The following is a 27,911-nucleotide window of genomic DNA, read 5'->3' on the forward strand; positions in this document are numbered from 1 at the left end:
TCAATTTTTCAATATTATGCTTTATATTGTACAATATACATACATAGCTAGGCCAAGGCACATGGAGTCTTGCTGGAAATCACGTTATAAAGTGTGTTTTGATGTAAAAATGGACTGAATGGGACACGATGCAGGTGAATTGTGTCAGTGTGTGTATGAGTGTGTATGTTTTTCCGTAGGTGCATGTAAGATGCCCATTCGTTCCAGTGCAAACACACAACGTTTCCCGTTCCAGTCGCCATCTGCCACATACGAACGACGTCATCATATGTGGCGTCACATGACCTGACGAGTCAGGTGTGCATTACATTCACATAACACACATGCACACGTGCACAAACTAGCACGTACTTAGATTGTGGACTTATTAGTAAATGTGTGATGCTAAATTTCTACTACAGTGAAACCTCTGAAGTCAAATGCCCCTGAGGTTGCAATCATTTGATTACATTCGGGAAAAAGTAGTAAATTGTGTTTGAAATTGAACAGGAAGTCAGCCATTTTGGGCCTAATTCAGTGTAAGAAAAAATAAATAAATAAATCAGCCCCTGATAACAGTTTTACTGATTGGAGCAAAATCAGGTGGACATGTCACTGTAAACAGGATGCACCAAAAAAAAAAGTCTCAAAGGGCTCATGCCTGAAATTGAACAGGAAGTCGGCCATTTTGATTTGAAGTAGCCCTTCGGGGCCAATTCCAGTACCGACTCTTGCGAGGTAATTTCCCCCCAAGCCCCAATCGGAAACAAGTACCCTAGACTTGTGGGCGATGCAAAACTTCAAAAACTTATTTGACTGATGCGGCGGAATAATTTTGAGGATTCACCAAGGTGGTGCGTGGGGGGGGTGTTGTATAAAATTTGACTTATGAGGTTCCGCTGCACATCCAAGTTACACTGGTTACGTCGCACTAAAAAACTCATGAGCTGCACCCGCTGGCGCTTCCGTAGTTGCCCACGGAGGCCTGTGGGGGGCGCCGCCATACTCACCAGCTCATCATCATGCATAATGCGGATTCTCTCTGCACTGTAAACAACTTCTTTAACATCCAGAGACTCATCAATCACCTGTCAACACAGACAGGGCAGCCCGGGTTACTGCGTGTGTGTTTTCGTGTGTATGAGACAGGTGGAGTGCTTGTGCAGCAAAGTGGAGGGGATATCAGTTTGGCTGTCTTGTGCAAGCTGGAAGGAGAAGAGTGCGTGTGTTGTGAGCATTAAAAACACCCCTGGGCGCACACACACGCACACATTTTTTCACGACTGAGCGCACAAACCTTCAGAGGAGGCGCCGCGCCTGTGCCAGGATGTTGATGTTCTCCGTTTTTAGCACACAAACATTGCCACAAAGACTCACACATGCATTGGACGGACACATTGGGGTTCACGGGTTCTCAAACTTTTGGTTTCAGAGGAAATTCTTTTTCAAGGCTTCACTTCTTTGTAATTTTCCCAAAATGTGCATCTCTAATTGCATTTTTAGAAAACCAGCAGTCCCCATAAGTAAGTGTCCATTTTTTTTAAAATCACAATTTATTCCATATTTTTTTGCGGACCTCCAAACTGTCAGTTTGAGAACCGCCATTTTCAAGGCTTGTTAACATGTGACATGCAACGCGCACATGCAGCAGCCAAGACACATGGAGACAGACAGGTCGCATGCCGACTAACAAAGGCTGGAGCTGATTGCCGGCAGGACGCGCAAATAGCACCGGTGCCAGTTTGCTGTGAATATGGCAACCAGTTCAAAAATCAGCCTGTCGTCAGGTCTTGTGAACGATTGGGTACCACGTAACAATGTGGCCCTGATAAAAGGTTCATAAATAATTTATACACTGATTATTAAATATTTAAAGCAGAATTTATCAATCCTTAATATCTTGCTGCATATGATAAAACGTGGTTGTAAAAAATTGAGTAGCACATTACAATCGTCGTATCCTTATGAATGGTTTATAAATTTGAAGTTAAGAAACGAAAGGAAGACTTGAAGTCGAACTTAAACGTGCCAAAGAGTTAGCTAAAGCTTAATGTAGAAAATAAATTAAAATAATGTACTGACAGCCTTGTACGGAAGAGGATTAGGGCCAGTCAAGAGTGAAAAAAAAAGTTTAATCTCAGAATTCTGACTTTAAAGTGAGAATTGTCACAATTCACACTTAAATCAGAATTCTGACTTTATTCTCAGAATTCTGACTTTAAAGTGAGAATAATAGTAGCACTGATAAAGTCAGAATTTTGACTTTAAAATTCTCACTTGATTCTTATTATCAAAGTCAGAATTCTGAGATCCAACTTTGATCTCAGAATTCAGACTTTGAAGTCAGAATTCTGAGAATAAAGTCAGAATTCTAAAGTGAGAAATCTGACTTTAAAGTCAGAATTCTGAGAGTAAAGTGAGAATTCTGATTTTCAGACTTCTGAGATTTTTCTCTCTCTTCACTGGCCCTAATCCTCTTCCGTAGTGCCATTTTAAAACCAGACAATTATTATACTTAAAATTCTTCTTTTTAAATATTGTACCATTTTTTAAATAATTGAATGCATAAATAGGATAACACAATTTCTTTTTCTTTCATTGTATTTCATAATGATCATTTATCGCTCTTTGCTGATTGGCTGGGATAAATCACATGGTTATATGGAACTATAGTGATGTGTATAAAGTCCATTTTGACTTAAATAATAAATTTAATACATTTAAAAAAGTGAAAAACGACTATTGCTGTAAAGTGTTACTAATGTTTCCATGTTTGACATCAACATGGCCGCTCTTACAAGTACGTGTGGTGAGTCAAATAAAAAGTAAGGGGGAAAAAAAGACTGTCGTTCTTACCACGTTTGGTCCCATCTTGGTCTTGCTGTTGATGATTCTCTCCTCGGCGCCAATCAGACCGTCCAGGCCGGACACGGCGGAGCCTGCGAAGGCGAGACGGACGATAAAACACAAATCTAAATCATCACGCGCATGCTCGACTTGTCTCCACAGTGCACGGAGGAAGACGACAATAAAAGTCTTTCTTGGGTGAGGCACAATGCGGGTACTGTGTTGACATTTCGCATTAAGGTCTAACAATACTGTACACATTGGACGCTAGTCCACAAAAACAAACAAAATATACTATACATTATACGCACAAGAGATTCAGATGATTAAAATGCATTCATGTGTAGATTGAGGAGAATTTGAAATCTGATTGGTTAGCGAAACAGTCCCACTGCTAATCAAATTTAATTACATGGGGTTAGCAACACATAGAGGCTGAAATTTGATTGGACAAAAAATTCCAACATGTATTAGAGAAATGCTATGAAATGAAGAGATTAGACTTCATGGAACAAATAGTTAACCCAAAAGCATAAATGCTGGATTCATTGTGGAATGATTTCAGAATATTTTTCCCCCCATAATTAATTTGCTTTGTTTTAGCATTTGCATATTCCAATGACCTGGAAAACTGAGATCTATGCTAGAATGCTAACTCTTAGCATGTTAGCATTTCAGCAATTGTCATTGGACCGAGTACCCAAATGTTTTGTTGTCTCTATTCAGATTCTTGTGTCTTGAAATTAATATCATTGACACTTTTGAATGTTAAAATCCAAATTATGACATAAAGGCAAGGATGATGAACACTATGAGATTTTTTTTGGGAAATAACGAGGGAGAGAAGACGCCACAATTTGGCACCAACCTTTCTTGAAGGCTCGCGGAGGGTCGGACAGATCGCCTTGTTAACAAGACACGGAAAATAAAGAAGAGGAAGAAGAGAAAAGTTGAGTGAGCGAAGAAAAGGCAAGATAAAGATATTAAAACTAATTCACTGCCACCGGCAGCTATAGACGTCAAAGATCCACTTTAACTGGGCTGGCACTGAATGTGTTAGGATGTGACAGAATGAGGAAAAAGTATGACGGAGTGTCCAAAGATCCACAAGAAAATCAGAATATTAAGGTACAAAAATGAATGTGTTTTTTTAATGTAAAAATTTTGTTTTGTTATCTTTCACAACAACATAAATAAAGTTTCACTCGTCAAACATGCTCACCTTCTGGTTCCGGGCGGGATCCCAAAGAAGTGACCTGGATGGGCCGGTAGGATTTCTCCTCGGACAGGACGGGCACCTCAACGCTCTCCTCCGACGACACGGTGACGTCGGGCTGGGTCTCGGAGATGGACGACAGGAACTGGTCCATGTCGGTTTTCTGCTCCTGGAGCAGCTCGTCTGGCATATCCCCCCAAAAAAATTGTGGCCACAAATTAATACTGTGAGGTTATGAATTAGTATTTATCTACAGTATATTGTGGTAATAATTTTTTTTGTTCCCATGTTCTGTTTGGAGATTCCTAAATTTCACCATCATTAGTGTGAGCAAAATGTTCACAGAACTCAAGATCTGCTCTGCGTTCTCCGCTAACTAGCAATTAGCATTTGTCTGTGTGTTTTTTTTCCAAGGGAGTCTCCCAGCAGGAAGCGGCTCAAACGTGACCCAGTTCTGTCAGCGCACTCGCTCAGCTTTCATCTCGACGCCGACACGCCGCGACTTTCATCGACACATCCACGCTCAATCTGACGCAGCGCTGAGAAAGAACAACACATTTAACCGATGACCTCGGCTTCCTCATTAATAATCAATAGGGGTTTTTGTTACCTTGGTAAAAGGTCTTTTTTCTAAATTGTATATTATATAATGGAAACGCTAACGACATGCTAACAGTTAGCATTGATAGATTCGGTCATAGTCACAGGCATATAATTCTTTGTCATCTTCAAAAATGACTAATACTACAGCATCTTACTAAGTTAGTTTGATATTCTTCTTTATTGTGTCTGCATGACTGTACTATACTGCCACCCAGTGGCCAGCATTTGCACAGCACAAGGAGCAGCACATTGAACTGAAATGTTTACTGATAATTTTGCATTCTATTTAATTATGTTGTTACTCTATTTCTAGAATACAAGATAGTACAATATCATATAAACACTTTTTTGGGTTGTTTTTTAGGGAGGCTCAAATTGATTAATGGCATTTCCGTTCATTCTAATGGGGAAAGATAATTTCAGATACGTGTGTTTTGAGAAAAAATTATGATAACCGATTAATCAAATGATTCATTTAAAAAAATCGGTAGAAAATAATCGGAGTTTACGGCAGAACAAATGAATGCTTTATAATACTTTTATTATATTAATATTTTTTGGGAGGCGGGTTTATGTTTGAATGTCATTATCTTATGTTGTAATTTGTTAAAGTGTAAAAGAAATCTTCAAAAATTTGCCAATTTTTTTAAGAGCTAATATTATCTGATTAATTGGATTTTTTCTTCATTTCATTATGAGTATTTTCTAAACATTTTATGCTTGTTATTTTCTTGTGTTCAAATATTTTTTTTTAAAGTGTGTTTTAAGATGTCCAATTATGTTTGAAGTGTGCGAGAGAACTAAAAACAATTTTTTATTCACTGCTGATTTTCAGTCTCTCCGCTCCCTCCCTCGCGGTAATCCTGTGATGAACCCGGTTCCTCCAGAAGAACTCACCGATTTCATCCTGGATCTCCTCGGCCACGTAGGGGACCTTGTAGAGCAGGGACAGACTCTGGTTCATTCTCTCCTCAATCACATGCAGGTGAGTCATCACCTGACAAATAAGAAAAGAGACAGCAAGTCAAGCATGATGCGCACGCACATATTGTGACAGTGAGTCTAATATGCAAATTAGCGCCACTTCTGAATCACTCCCCAACATCCTTTAGCCTGCCAGTCTTAATGAGCATCACATATGCACACACATGAAACGCTTCAAGATGCATGCAGTAAACAACACGGCCAACAGGTGGCAGTAAAGCAACTTTTGTCTATTGTGTGGCATGGTCGATACTTGAATTCTGTATGCGAAAAACTGCAGCAGGGAAGATCTGCTTGAATTTTTTTGAAACCCTAAAACTGTCTTGATATCCTAACCCTAATTTGAAACTCTAGCCCCATCTTGAAACCATACTTTAAAACTCTATTCCTCAAAGGTCAAACTTTGGCTGGCCAGTGAAATCAGAAACCCTAACTGTCTTAACGCTGGCTTAAAACCCTAACTGTAGTGTTTCAAGTCAAGGTTAGGGTTTCAAGTGAGAGTTTTGAGGGAAGAGATCGACTTAAATTAAGGCCAAGATTAGGGTTTTAAGTTAGGGTTTTAAACATGAGTAGGGGTTTCACACAGTGATGTGGTTTTCAAATCTGATTTTCTAGTCCAGGTTAGGGTTTCAAATTATACTGTCAAACCAAGATTAGGGTTAGAAATTGTAAATGCAGCATAAACAGCACGTAGGTGAACCTAATGTTATGGCCTTTATTACGCAGCACATCTATTTATAGCATAGCATGCTTTCAAACCACGAATGTCCACATTGGATTTTGAAGTCACGCCGACGTACATATTAACACAACAATAACACGCGCAGACACTCACACACTGTTACGCAAGCCCAGCATGTCTGCGCCTGATCCTCGCCCAGCCACACGAGCCTCCTCACTTCAAGCTGACACATGGTTTACCCCTGCATCCCAACACACTCCATTGCCAGCTTCGGTGTGTATTGACACAGTACCAGCAGGTTCGCGAGTTTAGTTTACAGATGAATTGACTGCACACGGTACAGGACATTACAAGCGGGGAGATGTGAAATTGTGCCAAATTAGGTATTATGCGCACACAAAGTACAATTTGAAAATATTATTCACTCCTGAATAGTTGGACAGATGAGGATGTGTAAAATCAAGAGTGTTTTGTGTTTCACAATGACCTGATAAATCACGAGTGAGTCAGCAGCTACAAGGTTGTTTTGCAGACACTTTTGTCTGCGTGCCTCTGCTTGTATTCAGACTCATGTTGTAATCCAGTATTTGCCGACCTTGATTAAGCCGAGGCATATTTTATACATTCGACACAGCACACCAGCAAAAAAATTGGTTAAAAAAACCTTGTGCTTTTCTGAAAAAATATATAAAATTATATAGACTCTTATTTTAAAAACTAATCCAGGCCTGAAAACATAAATTGAAACACTAAGGATGACTTAACCCCAACATTTGGTTGAAACCCTTCCCCGAAACCCTAACCGGGGCTTGAATCCTTGCTTTGAGAGTCAACCCTGGTTCGAAACCCGCATTTGAAGCCTTAACCCATGAAACTTGACTACAAATTCGTAATCTTGTCTTGAAACAATTCTTTGAAACCTCAACCTTTTGTTTGAAACTGAACCAAACTTGAATCCTTGACTTAAAACCTTAATTTGAAACCATAACCTTGGCTTGAAACCCTACTTTAAAATCTTAAATCAATTTTGAAACCCTACTGTAACCCTTTATTTAATCCCCCAAACTCAGGCTCGAAACCCTACCTTGAGACCCTAACCCTGATTCAAAAACTTGCTTTGAAACCCTAATACTGGTGTGGAACTTGAACTATATCTATCTATCTATCCATCCATCCATCCATCCATCCATCCATCCATCCATCCATCCAGCCGTCAGTTCGTCCGTCCGTCCGTCCGTCCATCCATCCATCCATCCATCCATCCATCCATCCATCCATCCATCCATTGTCAAACACGACCCACCTGTGACTTCATCTGAGCTGCCTTCTCGGGGTCCACAGCCAGGACGTGCTGGTAGTGACGGATGGTGTGCTGGCGGTCCTTGTTCTCGGCGCGCACGTAGCGGCGCAGCGCTTGCAGGATGCGGTGAGGCTGCGGGCAACAGACATCTGTTAGCTACTGAAACGGCTTTTTCTTCGCGCCAATTAATTTCTATGGCATGTAGAAGAGCTACACGGTAGTTATATTTGATTGGCTTTAGTATGATGAGTGGGTTTCTGCCTGGACCCAAAAAGTGGTAATATGTAAGAGGTGGTCACCCTGGGGGGGTCGGCCTGCAGGGCCGCCAGGTAGTTCTCCAGGGCCAGACGGCGCCGGTCGTTGAGCATGGCCTCCACTCGGGCCAGGTGAGTCTCCACCAGCTGCTGCTTCTCGCTGGCGGCCTCCTCCTCCAGCGACTCCACCATGGCCTGGAAGTGCTGCACAAAAAAACGCACACACACACATTGGCCACAGTTTCATGGACATGTCCAAGGTTTATTTAACAAATACGGTAATAATTCATAATCAATAAATATCAGAAATAATGTGTCCCATCTGACCCGACCACAGGGGGGGGGGCTGACTGACCTGGACCAAAGTTTGCCTCTCAGCCTTGGGCAGGTTCTTGGCCTGGCGGTCGGCCTCCTCCCACTCTTTCCTCACCTGCGGCAGTCAGGAGAGAAGACTCAAGATCAACTACTATTTCCAGTCACATTTCTGCGACTGATAGCACGACAATCTTCAACAATATGCATATTTTTGAAGATATTTTGGTATTTCTTAAAATATAATATTTTTTCCCAATATTTTGCTTTATTTCCAACATTTGTGTATATTTCATGATTTATGTTTGTCTTTTGTTCTTCAATTTTTTTCCTAACATGTAGGCTATGTATTATTTTCTAATATTTTTGTCCAAAATTCTATTTTGTCTAGCATTTCTACTTTTGTGTTTGAATGTTTTTGTATGCTTGTTTCATACTTTCTATTACTCTGTAATATTTTGCCCTATATACTATTTTTTGACTGATATAACTTTTTTTGTGGCATTTTTCTGTATTATTTTCTAGTATTTTTACATTTGATAATTTTCTATAGTATTATTTTCTAATATTTTTTGTATAATATTGTATTGCATTCTAATGCTTTAAATAGTCAAATGTATAATGTATATATTTAGTTTTTCTTCTAATACTTTTGTATTCTTTACAATCATTTTTCAACTTTTTTTGGCTGTTTTTGCACTTTTCTAATACTTTTTTGTTTTTTATTTATCTATTTATTTTCTCTTCAGCTTATCCTCACAAGTGTCACGCGTGTGCTGGAGCCTAACCAACCTAATGGATTTTGGGCAAGAGGTATGTTTTTTTTAGGGGGGGGGGTGGCTAATGTTTGTATTTTTTCTCTAACATTTCTTAGAATTTTGCATTTTGAAAAAATATATACTTTTTTGTTTTGAAACATTTTTGTAATATTTTAAACATTGTTGTTTTGGCTCTCAATATCAAGTTGTGAATTAAAAAAAACACATTTTCAGCATACAAATGTTAGCTTTTACACTAATACAGCCCGCATCAGCTGTCAACAACTGAGCACTACCAATAAACTCCCAAATTGTCTCTTTGAGTTTGAGTATTTTCAGGGATGCGGTATCCCTGCGTCTCACCCTCTCCATGCGGTTGCGGTGCCTGATCTCCAGCTGCTCCTTGGCCCTCTGGAAGCGACTGTGCTCCTTGTCGTCTGCTGGCGTCTCAAAGTAGATGTCCACGTCATCGGCGAGCTGAGGTGTTGGGGTCGTGGCTGCCAAACCAAAACAACCGTCAAACGACAAAACAAGGGAGCGGGAAATAAAGTACAGCAACCCCCTGCAATTTGGCAACTTATTCAACTACCAAAACTCAATTAAAAATATAATAGCGCAGTCGATTTACTCACCGAGTCGCTTGCAAACGGCCATGCAATACTCCTCCGAGTCAAAGTTGTTGCGATTTCCCGCGCAGCCGCCGTAGATGAAGAGCACGCACTTCCTCTGGTTCAGGTCGAAGTGCCAGCGGGGCATGGAGGCCCTGCAGGGGCCTGTCTCCGCCTCCAGGGTGCACACGGCTGCACGAATGGGAAGTCATTAGTGGTAATACAACCGATGGACACTGCTTATGAGGATTATGCATGATGTTGCTTTTCTACGGAGACCCAGACATGGATTGATTGAGGTTACTTTTTGGGGTCAAACAGACACACAAAAAAAAAAAGAACCTTTGACTTCTTGCAGAGTCTTGTCCTCGTCCTCGCGGCTGTCGGACATTCTGCTGCTGTCTCGCGTGTCATCCTCCTCCTTTTCGGCCTCCTCGTCCTCGTAGACGTAATGGTAATCCTCCTCGTCTTCCTCATCCTCATCCTCCTCTCTGTCCTCCTCATCCAGCGGCTCCTCCTTCTGCGTGGGTTGCTCGTCAGCCGGAGGCTCGCTGCGAATAAGGACACAGAAGTTAATCATGATGTCGCCACAAAAATATTGAAAAAATGCATGGAGAAAAAGAGGACGGTTATAACTTGAGAAGGAAATATAACACTCTCGCGCACAACTCAAACATAGAGCTTATAGAAGGCTAAAAAGAGGAGTGACTCATGGAACCTGTCCTCGAGGGCGTCTTCATCTTCATCCAGGTTAGCCTCGTCGATCTCCTCGTCCTCCACGTCTTCCTCCTCCTCTTGCTCCCGGGCAAAATCGGCCGACTCCTCGGCACGCGAGGGCGGGCAACAGACGAACTCGGTGCCGTGGAACTTGTCGGTGGCGCACGGGAGCAGCATGCCGTAGCTGTGCAGCACCGTCAAGCTCTTGGAGCACGCCTAAAGATGAAAAGTGATGAGGACAAACGTGATGAGAATTTTCAATCCAATAGTTTCCAGAATTTGTTGAATTCACATACATCGTCGAGATACGAAGCGTGACATGGATTAGCTAAGCTTCGCCTCACATTGCGCAATCCGTCACGAACTGGCTAAAGCTAATCTTGGCCAATTGCATTAGCTGGCCGATTAATTGGGGCGGGCCCTATTCAAAACCACATTCTGCATGACAAAACTCGAGTTAGGTCATGTGACCTGAGTATCCTGTCTCACCTCCTTGGCCACGCCGTGCCACTGCTGGTGGCTGGCGCACAGGTCCATGCGCTCCTTGTGGAAGAACTTGCACTTCTCTGGAACCAGCAGCACGTCGCTCACGAACTCGCCCACTGCGATATCACAAAGAAAAGGTCTCATTAGCGGTGCTGCGCAGCACCGACCTTACGGACTATGAGGAATCGCAAATGATCGTCAGGAGTCGGGGAACATAAATTGTGATCCGAGGCAGACACGTGAGCGACTGCTTGTCCTCCTGAACTATTGAATGAAAAGAATCGAATGTATTCATGTATTTTTTGTCACTTCAAATTACGTGTGATTTTCCTTCCCCTATTTGCTCAGAAAAAAATGGTAAGAGTGACTTTTAATTGGGTATAAATCGAAGGAGACATAAGTCGATAATCGGGCTGATTTAAAATGAAGAACTTAAGAGGTAAAATTCTCTCAGACCCTCCACATCCTGGTCACCACCTCTTCCAGCTCCTTCCCTCAGATCAAACAATGCAAACAAAAACCAGCAGGCATTTCAATAGCTTCTTCCCTCTTGCAATTAACTCTGTAAACAATTAACTGCAATACTACCGGAGACAAATTCCTTGTGTGTTTCTATATACGTGGACAAAAAAGATTATTCTGATTCTGATGTTGATGGCGCTCCAGTATGGGCTTGTGTATTGTGAGTGTACCTAATGTTTAGGCCCATGAGTAAGGAAGCAAGAATGCATGTCAACCAGGGTCATTATGAAGAAAATAATGGACAACAGTTGGAAATACACACACAGTGGAGGAGCAGGAATAGAAGGGCTTCTGTTGAAGAGAGTGAGGACACCCAAAAAAAAGAAAAAGAGATTTGATAATAATTGAGGGAGCGCTCCGATAACAGCTCGTTTGGTGGTTCGTCCAGAGTGGAAGGCAGTGTTTTGGAAAATGAGAGGGTAGGATGGAAGGAGGACGAGAAAGAGGAAGAAGGGAGAGCTGCAAATAGCAGAGCACTCTCCAGCTGCTGCTCATCTCCGCCCAGAACACGCACTTCCACCGCACTTCAGGCCCGACTAGTTTGTTTCGAAACAGGTAGCAATTTGAAGTTCAAATAACAGTTTCTGGTAAAATGGAGCTCTAAAGTTGACCCAAAATTGGCATCCAAAGCATTGTCATGAGTGACGTTGGAAAAGCGCAATAAATACTTCAGACCCGAGGAGTTTGCTGCCAAATTGGTAGCTATTTGGGGTTTGACGAACCTTTTTGGGGAATTTCAAAGTGAAACTAAACTTGGTAGTTCACAGCTTCCTTGTGAGTGACAACAGTAAATGTCAGTGAATAATTCAGGCCTGACTAATTTGCTTCTAAACGGGCAGCAATTTGGAGTTTAAGCTACATTTTCTGGACAAACTTGCCTCCAAAATCAAACAAAAATGAGTGATGTGAGAAAACCTAAAACAAATATTTCAGGCCCAACTAGTTTACTGGCTAGCAGGTAGCAATTTGGAGTCCCAAAAAGATGCCTCCAAAACTAGTTCAAAGCATGATCACGAGTCTTTGATAGCAAACCTTGCAGAATTATTCAAGCCCGACTAGTTTCCTACAAAACAAGTAGCAATTAGGAGTTCAACCAACATTTTCTGGAAAACAATACCTCCAAAGTCAAACAAAACTGGGGGTTTAAATAGCATTTTCGGGAAAACTATACCTCTATAAAGTCAAACAAAACTTGGCAGTTCAAGGCATCATCATGAGTGAATAGCAAACCATAAAGAATTCAGGCCCAACTAGTTTCCTGCCAAATAGGTGTTCAAACCAAATTTTCTCCAAAAACTATCCTTCCAAAGTCAAACAAAACTCTGGAGTTTAACGCATCATCTTGCGTAACATCAGCAAATCTCTTAAAAATTCAAACCCGACAGTTTGCTGTAGCAATTTGGAGTTCAAGCATCATTTTCTGTTGAAATATCCCTTAAAAGACAGACAAAAATGTGGAGTAAGAAAACATAATTAATACTTCAGACCCGACTGTTTTGCTTGCTACAGCAACTCAGAGTTCAATCCACATTTGTGCTACACTGATCTTCTCTGAGTTGTCTTTTGTATGCCTGCGTGAAATAGAATGCAGCAGAGACAAATGATTGGGCTCCTTCAGCGTAAAATGTGCAGTTTGAGGCAATTAAATCAGTGCCTGTCATGCACGCCGCATGACGGGCCGCTAACTGCTCTCTCCGGCGATGACGGGAGCGAGTCCCTGAATAAAATAATCCCGTGCTGAGTCACGTAGACGCGGCAGATTAGTGTCTGTGGCGACAAACGGGGCACCGTTGAGGCTCTTGAGCTAGAAATCAAAATCGACAGGCAAACATGAAGTTTGACTTATTTTGTTGGTTTCAGGTCGCTCAAGTGCGCCCCATTACCTAATCAAGTCTTGAAAACTCATTTAATTGGTTGAACAATACGTTTTTTTTATTGTGCTTATTGCTTGCAGTGCTGAAGCACTGTGCCACATTAAAATATCATCATGATAATTCAATCAAATGTACAAAATTGTTTAGCCACATTTTTGCTGCGATTCAATGGACATTGGGCTGCTCCTTCTCGGCGTACATAATACATATAAACAAACAAACTAGAGAAAGGCCGACAATCGCCCTGGATGATTATCGGCGCCGATATTGGGTATTTTGACAAATATCGGTATCGGCCTTAAAAAAAAAAAAATCTGACAGCAGATATAAAGTAAATCTAAAACCATTTTAATCCCAGGGAAATATTTATTTAAAATTTCAGTTAACTTTATAAGAGATGCTGTTGACCCTGGGAACCTTTTGTTTTTGTTCAACATTAAAACAAAGAAATGTAAAAGTTTAAGATTTCAGGTATTTTTTAATTTTGGAAAAATAAATATTAAAAAAACGTAACGATCTATCTCTAAAAGATACATATGCAGACAGTCACAACTGCTCAGTAAGACGCGGTAATGTTTTTACTATTTTTCATTAGCCCGTCAATGATGTTTTACTTTGTTAGCATTAAGCTAACAGACAATGTATGCTAAATTTTTGCTCGGAAGTCAAAGTAATATTAAAATAGTTTTTTTTTTAGATCCTCTACCCACGTATTTTTTAACAAACACAAGCAAGAAATGAATTTTTTTTTGTTCGAGATCTTATGCTTTACTACCTACTGCTGCTCATATTCACCCTAAATAACTCCTCAGCAGTTCTGGTTTGGATCTTTATCTGTCATCGAGTGGAAAAATCCTGCCTGAAATTTACTTCATCTGTATTCTGGGTTTAGCCTCACTCCAGTCGTGATGTTTGCCGTGTGGGCACCGGCCCACCCACCCCTACCACAAAAAAAAAAAAAACTCACTCGCCCTCACCCGCTGCCAAGAATGCTCTTGAATTGTCGCCCATTTCACAGTCCGGCGCAAACGCTAATGGATTTTTTCAATCGCGGACAGCGGGCCGGCGGCACGACTCAATCAGCAAAAAAGGTTTCCGGTCTAAGGAAGAGTGGCGGAAAGCTGCTGCAGCACAGGAGGAGATGATTTGATGTTTTTTTCTTCTTCTACCCCCCCGACTCACTTTTGTTTGTGTTTGCGTTTCTTGCCAGTCGCCAGTCAGGCGTGTGTTGTCTTGTTCCAAATTGCACACAGAAATGAGGTCGGTTATGTGACATCGTATTCAGTTCAAAATATTCACGGCACTTTGACTTTTTCCAATTTTTTTTGTTACAGCCTCATTCCGGCAAATGTAATAAATTTTGGAATAAGGCTGGAACATAAAAAAAAACATGAAAGACCAGCACACACCACAATGTGTAATATTCCTTGCCGATACAGCAATTGGAATCTAAGCAGGTACAATTTATGGACAAAAATATTGGCACATCTAATCAATGAAGTCATCAGTTCTATTCATCAAGGCTGCTCATCACCGCTTTTATGTTGCCTGTATTATCAGTTGTTTTTTTCCACGACTTTTGGTGATGAGTGCAACTAACACAACATTTTCCAGCTTCGGGGCACTTTCCATGATGCTAACAGTTCATGTCAGAATAAAACAGGACTATAATCTGGTCATATTGCAACTTTATTCCCCAAACATTTTTTGTTATTTTAGCAAAATATAACTTGATCCTCATAATATGAAAACTTTTTTGTCATGTTTTTAGTCTTAGTCTTTTTAGTTTTAGTTTTTTTTAAATATTCGATTTTAGAAAGTGAAAATATGTATTTATTCTCATGATATCACAAGTTATCAATCGACAATGAACAATTTATATGTTAAGAAATATGAATATTCTTGTAGGATTAAAACAGTTTTCTATTAAATAGAATTTGTTTTTCTCTGGAAAAATATAACAATTCTGGTAATATTACAACTTTTTTTTCTTGTATAATATCACAATATATTCTCTACAATTGTGACTTCAATGTTAATATTGCATCTTTTTTTTATCTACCCAATTATTTTAAATAAATTTAAAAATATATATATAATTTTCCTTATTAACATTTTCATATTCGTACATTTTATACATATCTCTTATCTTATTTTTCTAAAGAAATTTGACTTTTTTTGCCTGCTACTGTTTGCGTCTGTTCTTTAAAAAAAAGTATTATATTTTGCCTTGAAAAAAAGAAATGCAATTACTGAACTTTCCAGGTGAATTGTTTTTGTCCATTTAACAACCGTTGCTCTGATTTGTTTCCCACACTGCATGGCGACTGGTTCAAAAGCTTTTGCGTGCAACGTAAGGCCCCCGTGGCGAAGATTGCCCACCCCTGCAAAAGTAGAACAGAGCCGGGCCAAGCGGGAGTATGATGCAGCAGACCTCCTGCTTGCTGACCCTGCGCATCAGCGGGAGTTTATGGTCTCTGTCTGAGCTGGATGGAAAAAAAAATCCGATGGTGTTTTATTGCTTAACAAGCCTTCTCTGCAATAATAAATAACGTCTGCGGCGGCCCTGGAGGCATCCACCGTGACAGACGGAAGCAGTCTGCAGCTCCGGGCTAAAACATTAGTCACCTCACATCCAAGTTCAATATTGCGCCAGAGACGGATTATGAGCTTCTCACACCAAGAAAAAAAGGACAGCAAGGACACTTGACAAAGCATTCGGAAGGTATCGTAATGAATTTTTTTCAGATGACTTTATTCACGTAATATTGCAACTAATAATAATTTAATTTATTCATGTAATATACAGTAACAACTTGGGATGCAATACCAGTATTGTATAGTGCTGGTAGGTCTTTTTAAGATAATAATAATAATCATGATCATCAGATTTTTTTCCGATTTAACCCCAATGTCACAAAGCGACTGTCTCCTGATACGAGCGAGCACTTACCGAGGCATTTGTAAGGCACCACGATGTGGGCGTGTCCCTTGCACACCTTCTTCTCCGTCTTGCACCAGTTCTCGATGCGCAGCGGCTGGTTGGCCTCCACCACGTTGGTGATCTGGAGCTCAGGGTACATCTGTGAAAAACACAGGGGGTGGATACTGTGAGGGGACGTTCAACATTAATAGTTGTCAACTTTGTAGAAAAAAAGTATGAGTCTATGAAGCATGAACGACATTTTTTCCCTGTTTGATGCCGTACGATTCTTTTCAATAAAACATTTTTTTTTTTAAAGTGCATATGAATGACTAAAATGGAGTTTATTAATAAGGGCGAAGGCGTTGATAAGTGAGAAGCGGTGTCGTCTTTTCACTGTGATGTGCCGTTGAGAGGCAGCTTATTGAGCTTTTTATCAGAACGTTTTCTATTCGTCGTCCTTGTCGTTTGTTCGCCGCGCGGATGTGACTCTCTCGCTTTTTTTATGCAGCTGTCCTCGAGAGAGAGAAAAAAAAAGACTCACTTTATAGCGCCCACGTTTTCTGATGGCATTTCGCTGGCATTTGAGGAGAATTTCTGAGGCGCAGATGGCATCAACAGTTTTTACTTTATAAAATAATAATGTGACTTTGTTTAAAAACTGTGGTTCTCAAAGTACACTTCAAAAGATTCGAAGCTCTCCAAGTAGCATCAAAGAATTAGATAGTGTGAGAAATCTTAAAAAAATACAAAAGTTCAGAAAATGAATACATTTGAAATTTATAATACAATGAAATAATTAATTAATTAATTAATAATTTATGCTATAAATCACTGAATAGCTTAGGTCCTGAATTCAAAGATATGCTAATGGAATATAAACCCAGTAGGGTTCAGAGGTCAGAAGACTTGGGTTACTTAATGCAGCCCAGAATTAAAAACAAACATGGTGCATCAGCATTCAGCTGTTATGCTGCGCGCAAATGGAATAAGATGCCAAAAGAACTGAAGGTAGCCCCAAGAAAAAGGGATACTTGACTCATTGAGCGATTTTCAGCAGCAATTTGAGAATCATTTTTCCATGTACAATTAATACCTTTAAAAAAAAAATTCCACTTGCTGTCGACTGAAGATGACATCACCTATGTTGAGGAAATAGGTAACGACAAATCATGGCTCATTTGTTTTCTGTGTTTGGTCCGCAAACTGAGCCAAGTATCCCCTTAATTACAGGTTAAAAACTTTGCTCCCCCCCCCCATACCTGTGATTAAGGTATTTTAGAGCATTTCTGTAATAAAATCTTTGCACTGTATAGCATTGTGTTATATATGTTGTATTTTGCCTTTAATTTTGTTGTTGTTGTTGTTGTTGCAAATATACGATGTGCATTCAGTTAGCCTGTGTATGAAATCCGCGATATAAACAAAGCTAGGAAATGTAAATGTATTGAACTAAAAAGTTAAAATACAGCCAAACTATTCTTCAGTGAGGCATTTATTTGCCACTAGTTATTTGCACATTTGGACAATTATGCAAAATATGCGTTTTAAGAATAAAAAATAATATGACTTTGTTCTCATAAAAAATTTTCTTCAATATTATTATTATTATTTTTGTTTGTTTCATTGCAAAAAATACATTATTGTAAGATTATGACTTTTGGAGGGCTTAATTTGTTAAGTTTCGTTTTGCTCGGTTTTGAGCTTTTGCAGTGTTCACTCACCTCCTGGCAGTAATGCAACACGCCCTCTTTGGTACCCACGCAGCTCTTGGTCCCGGAAGGATCGGGCTCCCAGCGGCCCGTCTGGATGTTGACGTGCATGTTGAGCTTGCCGCAGAACATGGCCACCTGCGGCTCGGCCACGGCGAACCCGGTGCCTGCGTTGGCTGCCAGCGCCTACACCATAAAGAAAAAAAAAAGGAGGCAGAATTAAACCAAACTGTCGGTTAAACGGTCTTTCAGAATCACTTAACTACATAGACAACATAAATTTGAATATTTGTCACATAAAATTGGATAACTTCATTCCTAACAGCGTATTCTCTTTGTTTGACAGATTTATGAGGATGTTGGATTTTTTCCCCCCATCCAATCAGACTTCAGCCTCTATGTGTTGCCGGGTCAATCTAATCTGCCCAGAGCTTTCTGAATCGGTATGTTGGTGCATGTAACTTCTGCTATATTAGCAATGGGATGTAACTTCTTCGGTTTATCTTGAAAAATAAATTGGGTCTGATCGAAATGGATTTTTTTTAGGCCAATGCCAATTCCATTTATTTGTCAGAATAAAATCCCGACAACCGATTAATTGGCTGAATAATTAGAGTGTATAAAATAAATAATTTTTTGGTCCTATAACGCTTGCAAAAAACCCCCGATATGAATTATAGGTAGAACATTTGACTGTTTTAAATTACTTTGCCCTTTTAGTATTTGTTTTACTTATGACAGAGAAAATAAAATAGCAAAAATCTTTTAGTGAGGATTTTTTTTAAGGGGGGGTTTGAAAACCTGTAAATTTGTCTCATGTTGTAATGTGTTAATGTGCAAGGAAAAAAAAAAGATCACCCCCAAGCCCTCAAAAAGGCAGATTTTTTCAGATTTTAAATTAGCTGATTAACCGGTCAAACCCTTGAAATTATGGTATGTAACAAATTAATCTATTTTAATAATCAGCATCTCTGGTGTGTTAAATATATGTCATAACATTTTTATACTTAACTAGTAGGGGTGTACCCAAAAATCGATTCTCATAAAAATCGCGATTCTCATTTAGTATGATTCAGAATCGATTTTAAATTTCCAAAAATCTATTTTATTTTAATTATTTTATACGGTCTTGCCTTTGACTGTCTGTGCCTTTATTTGGAGCGCTGTTCATGTTGTACCTGGTTTGGCCACTGAGGGGCAGTGTGGTTCCACGCGGTCTAATACACTGTTAAGTTGTAGCCACATTAGAGAGTAGAAGAGTCACGATCAAGTTATTCCAAGTTATTCCAATAAATAAAAAAATTCCAGCGTGGAGGCCATTCTTTTGAATGATAAAAGTGCCGCGAGTAGCGCGCTAATTAGCATTAGCGAGTCAGACTGGAGTAGATCATTATAATTCCTTACACATCTATAGATTAAAGCAAAAATCATTGTCAATCAAATCATTTTGAATAAAAAATCTTTCTCAATCGAAAATCTAATCGCAGACCCAAAAATTGGAATCGAATCGTGAGACATTCAAAGATTCCCACCCCTATTAACTAGACTAAATGCAATTTCTGCAGAAATTGCGTGGGAATTGCGTGGGAATGCTGAATGCAAACTGAATGCTTATGAAGTAAATTGAAAGATAAATTATGTGAAAATTCCAACGTATTAAATGTAGTTGAAAGATAAATGAAGGAAAAAAACACTTGAACCCGGAAAGTAAGCAAGTTGAAATTTATATGGAAGTGTTATCTGAAAGTAACCTCCATTCATTTAGATGGAAAGTGGAACTAATGATTGTTAGTTGGTATACATATATATCTCTTAGCATAATTGCCATGGATCAGGTTAGTACGGAGATTCCCACTGAAACACACCAAACACTCAGCTAGCAACAGTAAATAACGGGGGGGGGTTTCGTTTGGATTCGTGCTCGAGGTTTTGGTCTGGTGGGAGGAAAAGTGCGCTCCGTCACGCCTCACGATGAAGAACATTTTTTTCTTCCTCCTCAGATGGATTATTCACTCCCCTGCTTGGTTAACTCAAGGCTGTGGCAACAAGTATTTTTGTAGACAGTTTTTCCTCAAGCAACCTTGAATCTGGGCCCTCCAGTGTGGAGTTGACATGTTCTTGCCATATTGGTTTTCCCTCAATATTCCACATGCAATTAGCCACATGGGTAGCATGGGGACCGTGACATTAGTTTCTTTATTGCCATTAATCCAATTATTTTATATACATTTAAAAAAAGGAAATGTTTGGATTGAATCTGACTGAAAAAAAACATAGATTTTTTGAGGGTTGGGGGGGGGGACGTTCATCCCCCTCCCCTGCCGTGAGTGCTGATGACAAGTGCAAACCAGTGCAGAGCCGCAACAAAGCAAGTGCTGCGTAATCAACCGCTGACTGGCTGGCTGGCTGGAGCTCGCGATGAACCGCGCACACACACGCACGCACGCACGCAGGCACACACACGCACACACACACACACACAAACACACACGTCCTCATTTGCTCTCCAGAGGACGCGACGAGCATTTTGGGGGCGAGTACGTACTAATGCAATTTCAAATGCAGAAATCAGAGAAATGGGCAACATCGGTTAACATATTTCAACACACACAAAAATTGCATCCATAAAACGTGTGACGCCAGTGAATCTGTGGGTGAGTGTTTGGGGTGTGAGGCTGTGAGCTGTGGCTTCCGCTCAATAAACAGCAGAAAATGTGTCAGTGACTGCAGCTCTCCTTTCCCACAGGAGAGGGCATTACATTAAGGAGACTAATGCTGCAACTAACAATGATTTTAATAATCGAGTCATCTGTTGATAGTAGGGGTGGGCAATAAATCGAATTAATTCGATTAATCGTCATTTTGAAAATCGTGAAATCTAATTTTGTCTTCTGGATTATTAAAAGCTGTTGTTCTTATGTTCTGTTACATCAGGATGTTATTGAGAGTGTTAATGTTGCTAACTGGTATGAATGTTAAGTTTATGTTAAAACTCATTTTGAATCATTATACATATTGTTGTCTGAACATTTTGCACAGGAATTATTTCTGAATAAACGGAACCTTTAAATAAACGTTTGTTGGGTTTATTAGATTAAAATCGATTAAAATCGATTAAAATCAATTAAAATCGATTAAAATCTTAATTGTCCCGAATGACAACAAATATCGAGATTTTATTTTTGGGCCATATCGCCCAGCCCTAGTTGCAATTAATCAAAATTCAAATACAATGTCAATTATTGACATTGACTCCACGATTACAAAATTGCCATAATAGATAAGATTATTAAGCAAAACCATAATTAATTTACTGTATCCACCTTTGCACCACTTTTTATTTTAAAATAAATAATAAAAAATTCGGTCCAAAAGGAACTTACATAATTAGTGTTTCAAAGAATTTTATCTTAATATTTTCAAACACTTTCAGGTTTTGTACCCCCCAAAAATATGATCGTTGGAATAATCGTGATTTCGATTATTACCAAAATAATCACAATTAATATTTTTTCATAACCGAGCAGCCTAATCTGTCAATTAATTTTTTCGATTAGTGGATCAATCCGTTTTTTTAAATTCCAGTACATTATTTCAATGTGTTTCAATGTAAAAAAAAATTATAATCTAGCATTATATTAAATTTCATCTAAACGATAACCCTTAATTTACAGCACCAAGATGATGCCAAATCAATATTATTAGTTGGCCTGAGCACATAAACAGCAAAACAGTGATTTTTTTCAGCAATTAAAGAAGAATAGGCTTTCGGAAAAAAATTGTGGGCAATATTGTGAACGCCGCACCGCAAATATGCAAATTCACAATGATGCATATTTCTGTTATCATGCTCCAACTCATTTGTCTCTCTGGCGTATCGAGAGCGGCAACATCTGAGCCTGAGGGCGAGCCGACCTGTGACCCAAGCAGAAGGGCGATCCATCCACTTTATACTCCTTCCCAAAGTGACATTTTCACTTCAAATTATTTGAGCAGGGGAAGAAGTCAAGCAGCCAAGAGTCGCTGCATCATTGTCACGGTTGTTCCACATCATCTCGGGAGGATTTGTTCCGTTCCAGGCGGCAAAATTATGTTTAAAGCAGGGAGAAACTCTCGGAGGAAAACTAAATAAGACTTACTGACTTTTTCTTACTGTGACTGGACATATGAAGTCTCTCTTAAAATGACGAATTACAGCCCCGCTGCCATTGTTTTTCCTGCCTGGAAATAATAAAAACCCTTTCTATAGAGTAGTGATTCCAAACTAGGGCCCGACCGATTTTCATGAGGCCGATGCTGATATTTTGCCCCCAAAATTTCAGAGACTATTATTATCTATTATTTAGTACAAATAATGTATTATAGGTGTGCCAAAAAATCGATTCTCATTTAGTACGATTCAGAATCGATTTTAAATGTCCCAAAATCGATTTTATTTAAATTATTTTATGCTGTCTTGCCTTTGTCTGTGTGCTTTTATTTTTGGAGCGCTGTTCATGTTGTACCCAATTTGGCCACTGAAAGGCAGTGTGGTTTCACACGGTCTAATACACTGTTAAGTTGTAGCCACATTAGAGAGTAGAAAGAAAAAGTCACAATCAAGTGATCAATCAAATAAAAAAAAAATCAAATCAAAAAAAAAAACTTTTATTGGAATACCAATAAAAGTTTTTTTTTTTGCAGTGTGGAGCTAATAACAGGTCAAAAGGGTTCAGTAAATGGTTCTTGGCACTAATTAACATCGTGGAACATGTGGGACAAAGACAGGATTCAAAGGTCAGGCTGAAGGGAAATGTTTAATCAGTAACACAGAATTGTTAACGTGACACTTTAACATGGAAACAAGAGTTGAATGAGGATGTGGATTATCATTTTTTTGTCCTACTTCTTTCACATTTCATTCAAAGTATTACAACTTTAAAATGTTTTGCAATTATTTTTTACGTTAACCAAATTTATTTTCCCACAAGTTGATGAAGATTCAAATCATTCCGACTTCAAACTTCAGCTCATTAAGGATATCGTGGTGGGGCCTTTCCCAAATCCCCCCCCCCCCCCTTTAAAAAAATATATATTTATCACCGCCTTCTTTTTTCAAGCCAATTTAAAAAAATTCTAGTACTACTGTAGGCATAATTGGCATTGTAGTGAAATTTCAAGATGAACCAAAAATGCACTATAAACTTTACAGCTGAATCTAATTTGACCGGGCAATAAATCGAATTTATTCGATATTTTAAAAAAAATTGAAATTGAGGTGCACATAAATAAATACACTTGTCTTCTTCTGGATTATAAAAAGCTGTTGTTCTGAAGTTTTGTTTTATCCAAACGTTATTGTCGATTTAAATCGTAAATGTCCAGAATGACAGGGGAAAAAAATATATCGCCAAGACCTAATTTGACCTTTTCTAAACTTTTGAATGCATAAATCCATATATTCAATTAGGGAATGTCCCGTTCACAAATTTTTGCCAACAAGTCCGAATCACTTGAGTATCTGCAGATAGTGAGTCGTCGGTATCGGATAACTCGGTGATGCATAAACAAGAAAAAAAAAGTAATTTGTTTTGTATTTCATATGGTTAAAAGTCTAGTACAGCAATAGTTCAAACCAAGTAAGTAGTCAAATGGAGTATTAAAAAAATAATAAATTCCACTTAGTTTAGGAAATAAATCTTCTTAAATGGTCAATAGGTCAATTCTACACAGCGCAACATTGTAGAAGTAAAACTGCAGTGCTCAACACCATTGAGCCACAAATAACATCCCATTTCGCTGCAGTCCAACTAATCTCGTATTGAAATGAACAAATCTCTGTTCCATGGGAAATACCCAATTTACAGACATTACAAGCCACTGTTGCTGCTTTGCAAATTAAAAATACTTCCAAAGTGCACACATTATCCCTGCCCTGGGACGCCAGCTTCTCGTTAACGCTATCCGCCAGTTAGAGAAGGCCCGCTTGTGTGGAAGACTTTCGTGTTCAAGAGACATTGCGTTCATTGTTGCTTGTCCTCAGACAACCATTTTGTATTCTACTTCTTATCGTGAATGTCTCTGGATGGATGAAGTGCACCGCCTGATTGCGAGGCTTCAAACAGCAAGTGGCCACTGAGCTTAAGAGTGTCACAGAGTTTCGTCAGCAGGTTGCAACGCAAAAGGGAGGCGGGTGAGTCATAGGGATCAAAACACCTGTTGGGAATTCTGCTGTTCAGATCCTTGGGAATGAGCAGCAAGTTGTGCAAAAAGTACCGAAATAATGAAGGAAATTGAACTCACGTTGACATTTTTGCCTCGACAAGAATGCAACACCTCGGGTCACCTCCTACACGAGCGCCTGGGTTGGATCCAAATAAACTAATCTCGTTTTGTGTGTGTGTGTGTGTGTGTGTGTGTGTAAGAGATAGCCGAAACACATACGAAACAAACACACCGAGAGTTTGGGCCCGCTGGGATGCACGATGACGTCACACCAGCTCAAACAGGGAACACACCCATCCCGGGAGGAAGTAAACAGGAAGTAGAATGGACACTCAAAGCATCCTTGAACTTAGTGCACTGCGCGTGAACTTTCCAAAGTGTCGAGCCTGGCACTTCATCTAATGTGGGCGCGCCTCCCGGACCGTCTCGGTTTAGGACTTTTCCCAGAATGCTTAGGGGCCATGTGACTGCAGAGAAATGCCTGGTATGGTTTAATCCACCTAATCCTTCCCTGTGGTGACTCGACGCTTAAGTAGAAGAGTCGGGTGTGAAACCGCACACACACACATAAGCACACTCTCTCAGTTTCTGTATGTGCTAAAATAAAAAGCAGTGCTGCAATTGGAGCTTTAATTGCACTTTTACCGTTTGTTGCTGCGAAGCTCCCTGCAGGATTTTTTTTAGACAACAATCAACAAAGTCTACACACATTTTAATGGCCAATTTGTTTTGTTTTAAATAGCAATAAAATTGCCTGCCTTGAAACACATATAAACTATTGAAAGCAATAAATGAGTTTTATTTGCACGACTACTTTGCAATTCTGCTGACTTGGCTGCAATATGTAACAAATGTTTGTTTGTTTTTTAAACAATACAACTACAACACAATACTATTGTATTTTTTGCAATGTCATAAATTATTTATGCCACTGTCAGATAAAATGCACATAACTCTTAAATTTTAAGTGAATGATTTTTTTTTTAATCTGAAAAATGCGCCTCAAACAAAAAAAAAGGAGTTAAAAAATGTGGAGTATTTTCATTGGACATATAACATGTCAACGTTTGGACGTCACTGTTCAATTAAAAGTAGTTATCTCCAGTTTGTGATTATTATTTTTTTAATTTTAAAGCCCAGATAAAAATACTTCAGCTGTTTTGTTTTTTTTATGTAATAATAATGTCAAAAAAAAAACCATTTTGTAGGCACATGCTGTATGTTGAAGGTGACAATATATATTTTTGGGACCACCTGGAACAGATCTAATCTGATTCTAAATGACATCTACAAAATTATTGGTCCCGTTACATTAAAGTAAGAAAAATCTACTTCAGTCACTGAAATAACCTGAAACTGACCAAAGTAATATTAAACAAAAGAAATACGGAAAAGTTATTTGTAAAAAAAAAAAAGAGTAACTTAATTATTTACTTCATTACTGAAATATTACTTGAGTTTTTGGTAATTATCACTCTGGAGTGCCTCTTTGACTACGTTTACTTGCAGTCTATAAACCTTTCAAAACCCAAATGTTGGCCATGTAAACACACGTAAAACCCCGAATATGCTCTTATCTGAGTTTTTTTTACTCCTTTTCTCAACCGAATATTTGGTCGTATAAACACATATCGGGTTACCCCTCTTTGAACGTAACCTTGGTTTGTGTTCTGCGCATGCTTTATCTGCAAGGAATAACGGACTTTAAAGTACAGGAAGTATTGGTATGCACGGCGCTACCCGCCGGAAATAGACAAGCAGAGGTAAACAAATGGCAAAACATGGCGACACAACCACACTTTTTGAGCGAGGAGGAAACCAGCTACTTTATTTCAGAAACCGGAATTTTGACTTTAACCCGAATACTGACAACGACCATCCAAACACACTGTCCGGATGCGCACACAGCAACCCCAGAACAGAAAACTTTTCTGGAACTGTACAGCACATTTTGCTGCAGACTTTATCGTCCTGAGATTTCATTGAACTCTGCACAGACGCCTGCTGGGATATCAAACAAATAAACAGAGCGGGAAAGGCAAAGCCGCTGTCAAGAGTGATTTGAGTTCCTAAAGAGCGCTCACGTTTGGGCTTAACGAGCTTAGGGTGAGAAAGCGAACGTGGCCGACATGTTTGTGAACGTCGACACGTGTCATCTTAAAAAGGCTTCGGAGGTTGTTGTAAGTAAATTATTATTCCATCCATCCATCCATTTTCTGTACCGCTTGTCCTCACAAGGGTCGCGGGGGTTGCTGGAGCCTATCCCAGCTGGCTTCGGGCAGTAGGCGGGGTACACCCTGAACTGGTTGCCAGCCAATCGCAGGGCACACAGAGACAAACAACCATACTCACAATCACACCTATGGACAATTTGGAGTGTCCAATTCACCTGCCATGCATGTTTTTGGAATGTGGGAGGAAACCGGAGTACCCGGAGAAAACCCACGCAAGCACGGGGAGAACATGCAAACTCCACCCAGGAAGGCCGAAGCCCGGACTTGATCTCACAACCTTTGCACTGGGAGGCGGACGTGCTAACCAGTCAGCCACCGTGCCGCCCGTAAATTATTATTATTTATAATAATAATAAGTGGTGGAAGACATATTTTGAAGGAGCAGAATTATAGAAACAAAAAAAAAAACTAATTCTGAAAAATATTACTCACCATTTGCTATATTAGCTTACAACAAGCCCGATCGTATACCGTGTTCCAACAAGTGTTACGACGGTAACGACACAGGAAATGCGCCTCCCTAATCATGCCAACATTACAATAAAGTCACAAATCAAAGCTGACTTTACTTTTTTTTTTTTTTTTTTAATATATATATATATATATATATATATTTTTTGTGTGTGTGGGTGAGTATGTGTATGTGCGTGCGTGCGTGCGTGCGTGCGTGTATTTGTTAGCTCACCAGAAAACCTATTAGAAAAAAATCTCATACCGTCCACCTAAACCGAACACCAGGAGACCCGAGGGGACCGAAGAAAACCAAGGAAGGTGAAATCCAGCACCGACCAGACACCCCCCACCAGAACTCCTCCCCAGCCCAAGAAACATCCAGACCCCAACAAATCCAAAAAACATAAAATCAGGGAGGCCTCAAGAGACCAAAGGAGAGACCGAGAAAAGGAAGGAAGGACAGACGAAGCCGCGTGAGATCCGCAGACACCAGCCTCAAAGCTGACTTTACAATGTAATATCACACAACGCAAAGTGGAAAGGTGCAGAACTAAGTTGGCGGATGTTGGACGTCAAATTCCGCAGTAGTTGTAAACAAGGCAACGGAATCCCGCCATGTGCACGCACTCGCATTAATTTGACGGAGACAGTGAAGCCGTGGGAAGGCCAGGACCTGAGACGCTACACAAACATTACGTGGACACCAAGACGGGGTTGGAAGGACGCCATTCAACGACAAGCGCCCGCCCTCACACACACATTCACACACGCTGGCCAAGCCCCTCCCCATGGCAAAAGGGTGGACAGTAAAAACAGAGTCATAAAAGGACAAAAAAAAGAGGTGTCATGCTCTGAATCCGAAGGGCAAAGCCTCACTGGAATGCAAATAAGCGTCTCCGTCCCACTGAAACGCTCTTTTGTCCTCACGGCCACTGGACACTTTGACTGCGATCGCAACAAAAAGTTGGGATGACGTTTGCTGCCTGGCGACGCGTAAACATTCCTGACCCAAATATGCCAGTTTTACATACACAAGAGCTTGAAAATAGTCAATTGTGTTTTTTTCTTAATATTTAGATTTAATGTGCGATTATGATTTTTCAAGGCCTTCTTCCCATGCATTTGTTTTAACAAACAAATGAATCTGTTTTATACAGTAAACTATCAGATTTGTTATACAACGTATCATACTTTGAGATTTGACTTCGCTTGGGCTATGATTTAGCGTGTTTCTCCAGGTCCT

At 39.8% G+C, this 27,911-nt stretch overlaps 1 protein-coding gene across 4 annotated transcripts in view; it reads right to left on the minus strand.

Moving 5' to 3' along the window:
* Positions 1-27,911, minus strand: part of aplp2 (amyloid beta (A4) precursor-like protein 2) — a 48,553-nt gene that overhangs the window by 3,681 nt on the left and 16,961 nt on the right. Inside the window, exons 2-16 of one of the 4 annotated variants that reach the window (XM_086080113.1) lie at positions 17,790-17,963; positions 16,096-16,225; positions 10,750-10,862; positions 10,262-10,476; positions 9,886-10,094; positions 9,568-9,735; positions 9,299-9,432; positions 8,221-8,295; positions 7,911-8,069; positions 7,615-7,743; positions 5,543-5,642; positions 4,049-4,225; positions 3,695-3,730; positions 2,836-2,918; positions 990-1,067 (exon numbers count right to left, since the gene is read on the minus strand). In XM_086080113.1, the coding sequence (XP_085936239.1) occupies positions 990-1,067; positions 2,836-2,918; positions 3,695-3,730; positions 4,049-4,225; positions 5,543-5,642; positions 7,615-7,743; positions 7,911-8,069; positions 8,221-8,295; positions 9,299-9,432; positions 9,568-9,735; positions 9,886-10,094; positions 10,262-10,476; positions 10,750-10,862; positions 16,096-16,225; positions 17,790-17,963 (1,980 nt within the window). The remainder of the gene's footprint in view (positions 1-989; positions 1,068-2,835; positions 2,919-3,694; positions 3,731-4,048; positions 4,226-5,542; positions 5,643-7,614; positions 7,744-7,910; positions 8,070-8,220; positions 8,296-9,298; positions 9,433-9,567; positions 9,736-9,885; positions 10,095-10,261; positions 10,477-10,749; positions 10,863-16,095; positions 16,226-17,789; positions 17,964-27,911) is intronic. The other 3 variants (XM_086080114.1, XM_086080115.1, XM_086080116.1) reach the window with 3 other exon arrangements.

Source organism: Leptonotus elevatus, chromosome 7 (genome assembly GCF_054856555.1).
Source record: "Leptonotus elevatus isolate MCC_2025b chromosome 7, RoL_Lele_1.0, whole genome shotgun sequence".
Lineage (NCBI taxonomy): Eukaryota > Metazoa > Chordata > Actinopteri > Syngnathiformes > Syngnathidae > Leptonotus > Leptonotus elevatus.